Below are 12,484 nucleotides of genomic sequence, written 5' to 3'. Positions count from 1 at the left end.
TAAAGTAATGGTGAGGTATCCTGTAAAGTAGTGGTGAGGTGTCCTGTAAAGTAGTGGTGAGGTGTCCTGTAAAGTAGTGGTGAGGTGTACTGTAAAGTAGTGGTGAGGTGTACTGTAAAGTAGTGGTGAGGTGTCCTGTACTGTAAAGTAATGGTGAGGTGTCCTGTAAAGTAATGGTGAGGTGTCCTGTACTGTAAAGTAATGGTGAGGTATCCTGTAAAGTAATGGTGAGGTGTCCTGTACTATAAAGTAATGGTGAGGTGTACTGTAAAGTAGTGGTGAGGTGTCCTGTAAAGTAGTGGTGAGGTGTCCTGTACTGTAAAGTAATGGTGAGGTGTCCTGTAAAGTAGTGGTGAGGTGTCCTGTAAAGTAGTGGTGAGGTGTCCTGTACTGTAAAGTAATGGTGAGGTGTCCTGTAAAGTAGTGGTGAGGTGTCCTGTAAAGTAATGGTGAGGTGTCCTGTACTGTAAAGTAGTGGTGAGGTGTCCTGTACTGTAAAGTAATGGTGAGGTGTCCTGTAAAGTAGTGGTGAGGTGTCCTGTACTGTAAAGTAATGGTTAGGTATCCTGTAAAGTAATGGTGAGGTGTCCTGTACTGTAAAGTAATGGTGAGGTGTCCTGTAAAGTAATGGTGAGGTGTCCTGTCACTGTTACTGTAGAGCCAACTGGCCAGAGTAACCAGTTTTCACTGACAGTGCTTGTTGTATATGTTTACTAATATATCAGTTTTCCGGATATTCCTGCTGAAGTATTGGCAAGGAAACCTATGTGAATGTGTGGCGGTGCCTATCGGTGTCAGCTCGCTTGCAGCAGACAGATTAAGTCAGATTGGCAGATCCCAGGAACGTGGTGATGCCGGGCGATGTCGCCATCCATCACTGTGATGTCCCTCTCTGCCAGACACTCACTGCCTGCCCGGTTACAATCATTATTTCCTTCACTTACACTTGCTACTAGGAACACATCCATAACAACAGCAAAAAAGCAATTTGATAAAAAAGAAACACCAAAAAGTGCTAGTTTAAATCGCAAGAGCGCTACAAGAAGTTTTTTCCATGGGAGATATATCTTCATCTTCAATCAGCATCAGTGAAGACGATCAGACCACATGGCTGTGTGCTTCTCCCTTGATCAACCCTAGACATGCTGGAAGCTAGGCAAATCACCTGGGGCTGGGGGTGGGGAGCCTTGGGGGGGGAGCCGGGGGGGAGGACACCTCATAATGACAAATCTATGTATTGTGCAAATGAATAAGCTTCTTGGAAAGAGACAATAAAATCAGTCCTGCATTTGCTCCAGGCAGAGAATTCCACCAAGTGCTGTAATCCATGTGATATTGGATTCCTGAGACAATTGTTATTATGCCAAGGAACTGGAGACGGGGACTATTGGGGCCCCCTATTATTTATGTTGACTTTAATCAGCGGGAGTACCACCATGTTATAGACTCCCAGAGAAACCCAGCATCACTGAGTAGCTATACAGACCATAATTCCGCCATGGGATATGAGGAAATAATACCTGCCTCAGCTCCCGGCTACTTACACTGATTTACATACTTGATAAGCTGAAACCCCTGCTGGCACAGGCCGACATCCAACGCTTCCAGCCTTGACTTACAGACCAACACAGGGAACAATCCAACAGTGACAGCTGCCACCACAGACACAGACCAACACAGACACAGACTGACACATACCGACACAGACCAGCAGACAGACACACACCAACACAGACTGACACAGACCAACACAGACAGACACAGACCAACACAGACAGACACAGACCAGCAGCCAGACACAGACCAACACAGACAGACACAGACCAACAGAGACACAGACTGACACAGACCGACACAGACCAGCAGACAGACACACACCAACACAGACTGACACAGACCAACACAGACAGACACAGACTGACACAGACCAACAGAGACACAGACTGACACATACCGACACAGACCAGCAGACAGACACAGACCAACACAGACTGACACAGACCAACACAGACAGACACAGACTGACACAGACTGACACAGACCAACACAGACAGACACAGACCAACACAGACAGACACAGACCAACACAGACCAAAACAGACAGACACAGACCAACACAGACAGACACAGACTGACACAGACTGACACAGACCAACACAGACAGACACAGACCAACACAGACAGACACAGACCAACACAGACTGACACAGACCAACACAGACAGACACAGACCAACACAGACCGACACAGACCAACACAGACAGACACAGACCGACACAGACCAACACAGACAGACACAGACCAACAGAGACTGACACAGACCAACACAGACCGACACAGACCGAAACAGACCAGCACAGACCGACACAGACCGAAACAGACAGACACAGACCAACACAGACAGACACAGACCAACACAGGGAACAATCCAATAGTGACAGCTGCCACCACAGACACAGACCAACACAGACTGACACAGACCGACACAGGCCAGCACAGACTGACACAGACACAGACAGACACAGACAGACACAAATGGCACTGCTGCCTGAGACAGAAGACACTGACACCAGAGGGAAATCAATGACATGTTACAGCACAGGTCAAGATAGAAGACATGTTGGAACAGTCTAGACATAAATCTAACACTGGTTGATGTGGGGCGATACTTGGTCAGATGGTTACATTGATAATTGACGTCTCAAAAGGCTACTTCCACCCATTGACCTTACAGGACAAGCCATGTTTATTGTGCATCATCTCCAGAAGCTTGGCTGCGTCTGTCCCACATACATGGAGGATTAAGAGTCTGAGAACAGTTCCCGTGTGACGCCCGTGAAGACAACCCCTTCTGCTACAACATGCAACTCCTTCCACGGTAATCACACTGCTGGTAGTGGGAATGAATATTCAGACATGAGACGGTTGTATTGATACAACACTCAAGACATCCCGTTGGCCTGGGCCACAGTCACAGGATCCACAGCCCTGGCGGTGATGAGAACTCCATATTGACAGGGCGTGAACTCGGGACACTGACTCCTAACATTAACATCGGATCACATGGACCGCAGATCACATGGACGAGTGCCTGCTGTCCTCCACTCCAGTAATTGACACGGCGAACCCTCCTAAGCCAACTCAAGTAGAGATTAGACATGACAGCGATACTGTCACCATAACTCGCCTACTCGGACTGCACACAGTCATTGATGTGTTACAACTCTGTGTATGTTCACAGCTTAAAGTAAATGATCCCAATTCATTCAGCTGATGTCTTCAAGCCACACAATAGTATATCCTGCTTGTAACACACACATTTCATTGCGAACAATTATCTCTGTGAAGACCTGAAAGTTTCAGCTAGAAAGATTTACTTTTCAAACCCACAACACCGATCCAATCAGCAAAGTGACCATGACGGCTTCATAGACGGGAACTTCTGCACCACCGACTGTCCGTCACCACAGACACTGCAGTCCTCACATTCCGTCACCACAGACACTGCAGTCCTCACATTCCGTCACCACAGACACTGCAGTCCTCACATTCCGTCACCACAGACACTGCAGTCCTCACATTCCGTCACCACAGACACTGCAGTCCTCACATTCTGTCACCACAGACACTGCAGTCCTCACATTCCGTCACCACAGACACTGCAGACCCCATATTCCGTCACCACAGACACTGCGGTCCTCACATTCCGTCACCACAGACACTGCAGTCCTCACATTCCGTCACCACAGACACTGCAGTCCTCACATTCCGTCACCACAGACACTGCAGTCCTCACATTCCGTCACCACAGACACTGCAGTCCTCACATTCCGTCACCACAGACACTGCAGTCCTCACATTCCGTCACCACAGACACTGCAGACCCCATATTCCGTCACCACAGATACTGCAGTCCTCACATTCCGTCACCACAGACACTGCAGTCCTCACATTCCGTCACCACAGACACTGCGGTCCTCACATTCCGTCACCACAGACACTGCAGTCCTCACATTCCGTCACCACAGACACTGCAGTCCTCACATTCCGTCACCACAGACACTGCAGTCCTCACATTCCGTCACCACAGACACTGCAGTCCTCACATTCCGTCACCACAGACACTGCAGACCCCATATTCCGTCACCACAGATACTGCAGTCCTCACATTCCGTCACCACAGACACTGCAGTCCTCACATTCCGTCACCACAGACACTGCAGTCCTCACATTCCGTCACCACAGACACTGCAGTCCTCACATTCCGTCACCACAGACACTGCAGTCCTCACATTCCGTCACCACAGACACTGCAGTCCTCACATTCCGTCACCACAGACACTGCAGACCCCATATTCCGTCACCACAGATACTGCAGTCCTCACATTCCGTCACCACAGACACTGCAGTCCTCACATTCCGTCACCACAGACACTGCAGTCCTCACATTCCGTCACCACAGACACTGCAGTACTCACATTCCGTCACTACAGACACTGCAGTCCTCACATTCCGTCACCACAGACACTGCAGTCCTCACATTCCGTCAACACAGACACTGCAGTCCTCACATTTCGTCACCACAGACACTGCAGTCCTCACATTCCGTCACCAGACACTGCAGTCCTCACATTCCGTCACCACAGACACTGCAGTCCTCACATTCCGTCACCAGACACTGCAGTCCTCACATTCCGTCACCAGACACTGCAGTCCTCACATTTAGTCAGCTTGTTGCCCAATCACACGGATGGGTCGTCACTATCTAGAAAGTATGTCTTCGATACAATTCAGGTTGGATCTACAGTACATTTCTCTACCATTTAATTCCGGGTGAATCTAGAATACAATTAGGAAATGTCCACAATACAACTCAGGGTGGCTCAACCATTCAGGGTGTTTCGACAATACAATTCAAGGTGGGTCTACAAGACAATTCAAGGTGGATCTCCAATATAATTCAGGATAGATCTAAGATACAATTCAGGGTAGATCTACAATACCAGTCAGGGTGGACCTACAATACCAGTCAGGGTGGGTCTACAATACCAGTCAGGGTGGGTCTACAATACCAGTCAGGGTGGGTCTACAATACCAGTCAGGGTGGGTCTACAATACAAGTCAGGGTGGGTCTACAATACAAGTCAGGGTGGGTCTACAATACCAATCAGGGTGGATCTATAATACCAGTCAGGGTGGGTCTACAATACCAGTCAGGGTGGATCTACAATACCAGTCAGGGTGGACCTACAATACCAGTCAGGGTGGGTCTACAATACCAGTCAGGGTGGGTCTACAATACCAGTCAGGGTGGGTCTACAATACAAGTCAGGGTGGGTCTACAATACAAGTCAGGGTGGGTCTACAATACCAATCAGGGTGGATCTATAATACCAGTCAGGGTGGGTCTACAATACCAGTCAGGGTGGATCTACAATACCAGTCAGGGTGGATCTACAATACATGTCAGGGTGGGTCTACAATACCAGTCAGGCAGGATCTACAATACCAGTCAGGGTGGATCTACAATACCAGCCAGGGTGGGTCTACAATACCAGTCAGGGTGGGTCTACAATACCAGTCAGGGTTTTATCACAAGCACCTTTAAAGCAACCAGTTCTAGCCGGAAGGACGGAAGAGTTCCACAAGCTGACACAGCGGTAGTGTCGAGTGTCTCACTTCATTGTGGGCAAGAAATGAACATTAGCAAGGAAAATATAAAATACAACAGATTTGTTTTCTGGTGTTCATCCTCTAGGGACCACCAGACGGTTTAGCCTTTAAGCTCCATGACCTAGTGTTTTTGTCTTGGGCAGACATGGCAGAAGCAGGTTTCACAAGGCAATATAAGCTTGGGTCAGTTGTCACGGAAACTGAGAAGTACTCTAACTGCGTCAACTAGTTTGCATTGCAGATTATTCATAGATTTTTTCAGTTTTCATAAAACATTCCAGAGGGACACTCTGAATAATTCTATAACAAAGTGGGTCATGACTGACATATAACTGGGAGAGAGTTCATCTCTGCCGGTCTCCACAATCAAACATTGACGTCCATATTTTGTTGACATTCAGCAATTCAGTATGTCCACAACCGATAATATTGACAAATATTCATATTTTTCAATATATGTACAATTTGATGAAACTACTTAACAGCAACATTGTTTTTTAACAACTTCTTTTTATTCATGTTATTTAAAACATTTCTGTGATGATATATCTCTGTTTTTTTCACAAGATGACAGTGAGTTATGCAGCAGGAAACTGCACTGTCAGCATATTCCACTGGGACGCTTGTGTGGAACTAGAACTAATCGAAGTACCACGGTAGCCCAATAAGACATGTGTTCATTTGTTGTGCCACACACATGGGTTCGTTTCTCCTCCTGGTTAAACTAGAACCCCTACCCTGTAACTCGTTGTAGTGCGAGTGAGGGGGTCTAGTGCGAGTGAGGGAGTCTAGTGTGAGTGAGGGGGTCTAGTGTGAGTGAGGGGAGTCTAGTGCGAGTGAGGGGGTCTAGTGCGAGTGAGGGGGTCTAGTGCAAGTGAGGGAGTCTAGTGTGAGTGAGGGGAGTTTAGTGCGAGTGAGGGGGTCTAGTGCGAGTGAGGGAGTCTAGTGCAAGTGAGGGAGTCTAGTGGGAGTGAGGGAGTCTAGTGCGAGTGAGGGGGTCTAGTGCGAGTGAGGGAGTCTAGTGGAAGTGAGGGAGTCTAGTGGGAGTGAGGGAGTGTAGTGCTAATGAGGGGGTCTAGTAGGAGTGAGGGAGTGTAGTGTGAGTGAGGGAGTGTAGTGCGAGTGAGGGGGTCTAGTGGGAGTGAGGGAGTGTAGTGCAAGTGAGGGAGTGTAGTGTGAGTGAGGGAGTCTAGTGCGAGTGAGGGGGTCTAGTGTGAGTGAGGGAGTCTAGTGGGAGTGAGGGAGTCTAGTGTGAGTGAGGGGGTCTAGTGTGAGTGAGGGGGTCTAGTGAGAGTGAGGGAGTCTAGTGGGAGTGAGGGAGTGTAGTGCAAGTGAGGGAGTCTAGTGTGAGTGAGGTAGTCTAGTGCGAGTGCGGGAGTCTAGTGTGAGTGAGGGGAGTCTAGTGCGAGTGAGGGGGTCTAGTGCGAGTGAGGGAGTCTAGTGCAAGTGAGGGAGTCTAGTGTGAGTGAGGGGAGTCTAGTGGGAGTGAGGGAGTGTAGTGCTAATGAGGGGGTCTAGTGTGAGTGAGGGAGTCTAGTGCGAGTGAGGGAGTCTAGTGTGAGTGAGGGAGTCTAGTGCGAGTGAGGGAGTGTAGTGCAAGTGAGGGAGTCTAGTGCGAGTGAGGGAGTCTAGTGCGAGTGAGGGAGTCTAGTGCAAGTGAGGGAGTCTAGTGTGAGTGAGGTAGTCTAGTGTGAGTGAGGGAGTCTAGTGTGAGTGAGGGAGTCTAGTGTGAGTGAGGGAGTCTAGTGTGAGTGAGGGGGTCTAGTGTCAGTGAGGGAGTGTAGTGCCAATGAGGGGGTCTAGTGTGAGGGAGTTTAGTGTGAGTGAGGGAGTTTAGTGTGAGTGAGGGAGTTTAGTGCGAGTGAGGGAGTCTAGTGTGAGTGAGGGGGTCTAGTGTGAGTGAGGGAGTCTAGTGTGAGTGAGGGGGTCTAGTGTGAGTGAGGGGGTCTAGTGTGAGTGAGGGAGTCTAGTGTGAGTGAGGGAGTCTAGTGCAAGTGAGGGAGTCTAGTGTGAGTGAGGGAGTCTAGTGTGAGTGAGGTAGTCTAGTGTGAGTGAGGGAGTCTAGTGTGAGTGAGATAGTCTAGTGTGAGTGAGGGGGTCTAGTGTGAGTGAGGGGGTCTAGTGTGAGTGAGGGAGTCTAGTGTGAGTGAGGGGGTCTAGTGTCAGTGAGGGAGTGTAGTGCCAATGAGGGGGTCTAGTGTGAGGGAGTTTAGTGTGAGTGAGGGAGTTTAGTGTGAGTGAGGGAGTTTAGTGCGAGTGAGGGAGTCTAGTGTGAGTGAGGGAGTCTAGTGCGAGTCAGGGAGTCTAGTGTGAGTGAGGTGAGTCTAGTGTGAGTGAGGGGAGTCTAGTGTGAGTGAGGGAGTGTAGTGTGAGTGAGGGAGTCTAGTGTGAGTGAGGGAGTCTAGTGCGAGTGAGGTAGTCTAGTGTGAGTGAGGGAGTCTAGTGCGAGTGAGGGGGTCTAGTGTGAGTGAGGTAGTCTAGTGTGAGTGAGGGAGTCTAGTGTGAGTGAGGTAGTCTAGTGTGAGTGAGGGAGTGAAGTGCGGGTGAGGGAGTGAAGTGTGAGTGAGGGAGTGTAGTGTGAGTGAGGGGGTCTAGTGTGAGTGAGGGAGTCTAGTGTGAGTGAGGGAGTCTAGTGTGAGTGAGGGAGTTCAATGCCACTTTAAACAGTATTTCAGTTATATGACAGTGTGTCTGCCTTCAGGTGGGAGGACATCTTCCTGAGGCAAGGGAGTTAACTGACTGTAGATGTCCAGGTTCGACCATTGCCGAACTTGCCTGGAATTCTGGAGTAACATTTTGGAGGGACTCATGGGTCTAGGCTTCGTCCAATCAAAATCTTGAAACGAACTAGATATCTGGTTCGTAAATAACATGGATTTCAACTTGCAGATTTTGGTCGACTGCAGAATTTGCAAAACATGTGTACCCCCAACTAGGCATTGATAGATATTTTGCACATCTTTTCATGTTCTTAATCAAGGTGCTCAAGTGATTGATGTACTTCACGGGGTAAGACCCCTTTTATTACAAAATAGATCTTAATTATCGATCAGATTGTCTTGACTGGACACCGCCATTTTGTTAGAAGCAAATGCAAGTGATATGAGAGATGGAATCTGATTGGTCAATAGGAGGGACATAGAAGCGACAAAACTCATTATAGCCACTGATGGTGCTATGAGCAAGCCTGGAAATCCAGTGTAGTTCAGCAGGGGTGGAAACTGGACTTGTATAGTCAGTTAACTCCCTTGACTCAGGAAGATGGTGAGAGGAGTGGTGAGGGAACCCCTGAGGGGGGAGATGGTGCCTTTCACCACTGGACCACCTTTGCCCCGTCAGTGGGGATGTCAAGTCTGGGACCACTGCAAACATGTGTATGTGAACCTAATATGGGACATGTAGTACCTCCCCCCAGTCAATAGCTCCCACCACAGGAGACATGCAGGCGACCCCTACAGACTTGACCCAGTCCCAAACATACCCCACAAGTAAACATTACAGGTGCCCTAGCCCCTCAACCCCTCCACTCCAACCACATGGTGACCCTGTGGCACTGATGACATCCCTCCAAAAGAGTAGGTAACAGGTGCCCCTCCCCCTGGCCGACACCGCGACCATGCCCACCCACCTGGCCAACACCGCGACCATGCCCCACCCCCACGGCCGACACCGCGACCATGCCCACCCCCTGGCTGACACCGCGACCACGCCCCACCCCCACGGCCGACACCGCGACCATGCCCCACCCCCACGGCCGACACCGCACTCCTACCCTAGGTCACAGCCTACCGGTGACCGTACCCCATACACTGAACCGCATATAAACATCCCTCCCGTTGAGTAGGTACCAGCCGCACTACCCTGCCGCCCAACCCCTCGGCTGTCTCCCTACCCCTGGCCATTCATTGAACCACATGGTAACATATTCCTCAGATAAAGAAGCGAGACAGCCTTACCTTAGAGCTCTGTACAATATCCAGCGTGACTGACTTGTTGAGGTGGGGTACTCGCAGCACCTGGGTCACGACGTCTGGGGGTGAGGCCGCGGTAGGGTCTGGGGGACTCCCCGATTCCACTGTCGCTGCCGATAAGGGTGCTTGACTCTCCACGGGAAGGACCCACGCCAACGTTAACATCCAGAAAAAGAAACTGTCAAATAATTCTCTCCTCATTTTGTAATTTCTCTGCAGGTGTTGTTGCATACTTTCCAGGTAAATAGCAGCATTCCGTGTGTCGACACAGCGCGAATCACAGGTACAGCCCAGGTATAGAGCGTCTGTGACTGTCACAAGCCCTTATCCTTGAAAGACCCACGCCCTCCGCAATAAGACGCTATCAGCAACACGTGCGGATTCTATCTGATCGAATTAGTGTTGTTTCATACCTATATTCGTTCCGTGTGTACAAGTTGTGTTTTGTGGTGAAAATCCGAAACTTCTTTGTATCGGCTTGAGTTTTCTCAGTCTTTATCAACTTCGTAACAAGTTATGACATGACACGACTGGGGGGTCAACGTGCTTCATGGAACAGCCGCTGTCCAAATGCAAGGGCTGGTAGTTTAAGGGCCCTACGAGTGACAAGGGTGCTTTATTGACTGACAGTGACAGAAATGGGGGACTGCAGCACTGGAATGGTACTGTGAGGGACGGTGACAGCTGTATATCAGCGTTCAGGAGCCAGCGCCGAAACAATAAGGGTTTGAGGTATGTAGGGGTGTCTGCACTGGTATTCAGAGCATGGGTCGCTTGCCCATGTTGACACTGGGGTGGTTTATCAGTCAGAGTAGATATACCGCCTAATGTTGTAGATATACCGCCTAATGTTGTAGCATACCACCTAATGTTGTAGCATACCAGCTAATGTTGTAGCATACCAGCTAATGTTGTAGCATACCACCTAATGTTGTAGCATACCACCTAATGTCGTCGAGACCATTTCGTGTAGCATGCACATTTACTCTGAAAACTCGCTCACATGTAATACCAGCACCCAACATGACAGCGTTCACTGGAGGGGAAATGTTACATAGTTGCATGTAAGTATCTAGCGTTGTTTATCTGTGCAGTGTGTGTACAGACAATTCACTCTCAACACTGTCGTGGGTGTGTCGTGGGGTTGTGTTGCTCACGTCAATAGCGTTACAACAGTGCGAAAACTCATTACCGCTAGTCACAAGTTTAAGTACGCAACCCGCGCGAGAGTTTGGCTCCGACAAGCGATCACCTACACGCTGCTGTTTATGCTTCAGCCTCATTGTCACGTCAGTCAATTACTAGCTTGTTTGATCAGCGTGAACACTTGGTTACGCTTAATTTCTCCATGCTTATCCCGTGTTATTGTGCCTCGGAGGTTTCACGGAACAAGTGAAAGGCATTCAACATGTGGCCCGTGACCGCTCGCGTAGAGGTCTTGTCAACACAGGTGAAAGGTCAATTAAAAGCACGTGCCACGTTCAGATACAGTATCTAGTGATTGACAGGTGTTTGTCGAGTCAAGTTGTACTAGAAATAGGCTACCAGCTGCCATCTTTTGGGGTGACATGCACACAGAGGTCAGAAATAGTTGTGTACAGAAGCACACAAGATCGAGCTGATCATTCCACTGGTTTATATGTTTATCAGGTCAGTACCCCCTCTTTCTGAGTGTGAGTGAGTAGGCTAACTGATGTACCACAATGTACCATGTACCAGCTCTGTGATGTACCAGCTCTGTAATGTTTTGTTTGTATGATTGTTTGTTTGTTTAACAGCACACTCAGCAATGTCCCAACTATATGGCGGCGGTCTGTAAATAATCGAGTCTAGACCAGACAATCCAGTGCTTGATGCACCACTGTGTACCGTGTACCAGCCCTGTGATGTACCACAGTGTACCATGTACCAGCCCTGTGATGTACCACAGTATACCATGTACCAGCTCTGTGATGTACCACATTGTGTTGTGTACCAGCTCTGTGAAGTACCACAGTGTACCATGTACCAGCTCTGTGATGTACCACAGTGTACCATGTACCATCTTTGTTGTACCGCAGTGTACTGTGTACCAGCTCTGTGATGTACCACAGTGTACCATGTACCAGCCCTGTGATGTACCACATTGTGCTGTGTACCAGCTCTGTGATATACCACAGTGTACCATGTACCATCCCTGTGATGTACCACAGTGTACCATGTACCATCCCTGTGATGTACCACAGTGTACCATGTACCATCTCTGTTGTACCGCAGTGTACTGTGTACCAGCTCTGTGATGTACCACAGTGTACCATGTACCATCCCTGTGATGTACCACAGTGTACCATGTACCAGCTCTGTGGTGTACCACAGTGTACCATGTACCATCCCTGTGATGTACCACAGTGTACCATCCCTGTGATGTACCACAGTGTACCATGTACCAGCTCTGTGATGTACCACAGTGTACCATGTACCAGCTCAGTGATGTACCACATTGTGCAGTGTACCAGCTCTGTGATGTACCACAGTGTACCATGTACCAGCTCAGTGATGTACCACATTGTGCTGTGTACCAGCTCTGTGATGTACCACAGTGTACCATGTACCAGCTCTGTGATGTACCACAGTGTACCATGTACCAGCTCTGTGATGTACCACAGTGTACCATGTACCATCCCTGTGATGTACCACAGTGTACCATGTACCAGCTCTGTGATGTACCACAGTGTACCATGTACCATCCCTGTGGTGTACCACAGTGTACCATGTACGATACCTGTGATGTACCACAGTGTACCATGTACCATCCCTGTGGTGTACCACAGTGTACTGTGTACCATCCCTGTGGTGTACCA

The 12,484-nt window shown here is 49.1% G+C and overlaps 2 protein-coding genes across 6 annotated transcripts in view; one reads left to right on the top strand and one right to left on the bottom strand.

Moving 5' to 3' along the window:
• Positions 1 to 9,965, bottom strand: part of LOC139477913 (uncharacterized) — a 263,405-nt gene extending 253,440 nt beyond the window's left edge. For both annotated transcript variants that reach the window (XM_071260356.1, XM_071260357.1), the window contains exon 1: positions 9,630 to 9,965. In XM_071260356.1, the coding sequence (XP_071116457.1) occupies positions 9,630 to 9,875 (246 nt within the window). In that variant the 5' untranslated portion in view covers positions 9,876 to 9,965. The remainder of the gene's footprint in view (positions 1 to 9,629) is intronic.
• The window catches only part of LOC139477912 (uncharacterized), a 189,223-nt gene that overhangs the window by 98,195 nt on the left and 78,544 nt on the right, over positions 1 to 12,484 (top strand). Inside the window, exon 1 of one of the 4 annotated variants that reach the window (XM_071260354.1) lies at positions 10,087 to 10,376. The exons of 2 other annotated variants lie outside the window; for them this stretch is intronic. The gene's annotated coding sequence lies outside the window, so the exon portion shown is untranslated. Of the gene's footprint in view, positions 1 to 10,086; positions 10,377 to 11,239; positions 11,295 to 12,484 lie in introns of those variants that run through there. One more of the 4 variants, XM_071260355.1, reaches the window with a different exon arrangement.

This window comes from Haliotis cracherodii, unplaced genomic scaffold, assembly GCF_022045235.1.
Source record: "Haliotis cracherodii isolate W230 unplaced genomic scaffold, xgHalCrac1.p SCAF_37, whole genome shotgun sequence".
Lineage (NCBI taxonomy): Eukaryota > Metazoa > Mollusca > Gastropoda > Lepetellida > Haliotidae > Haliotis > Haliotis cracherodii.
The sequence above is the reverse complement of the archived record's forward strand: the minus strand, read 5'-3'. Positions and strand labels throughout refer to the sequence as shown.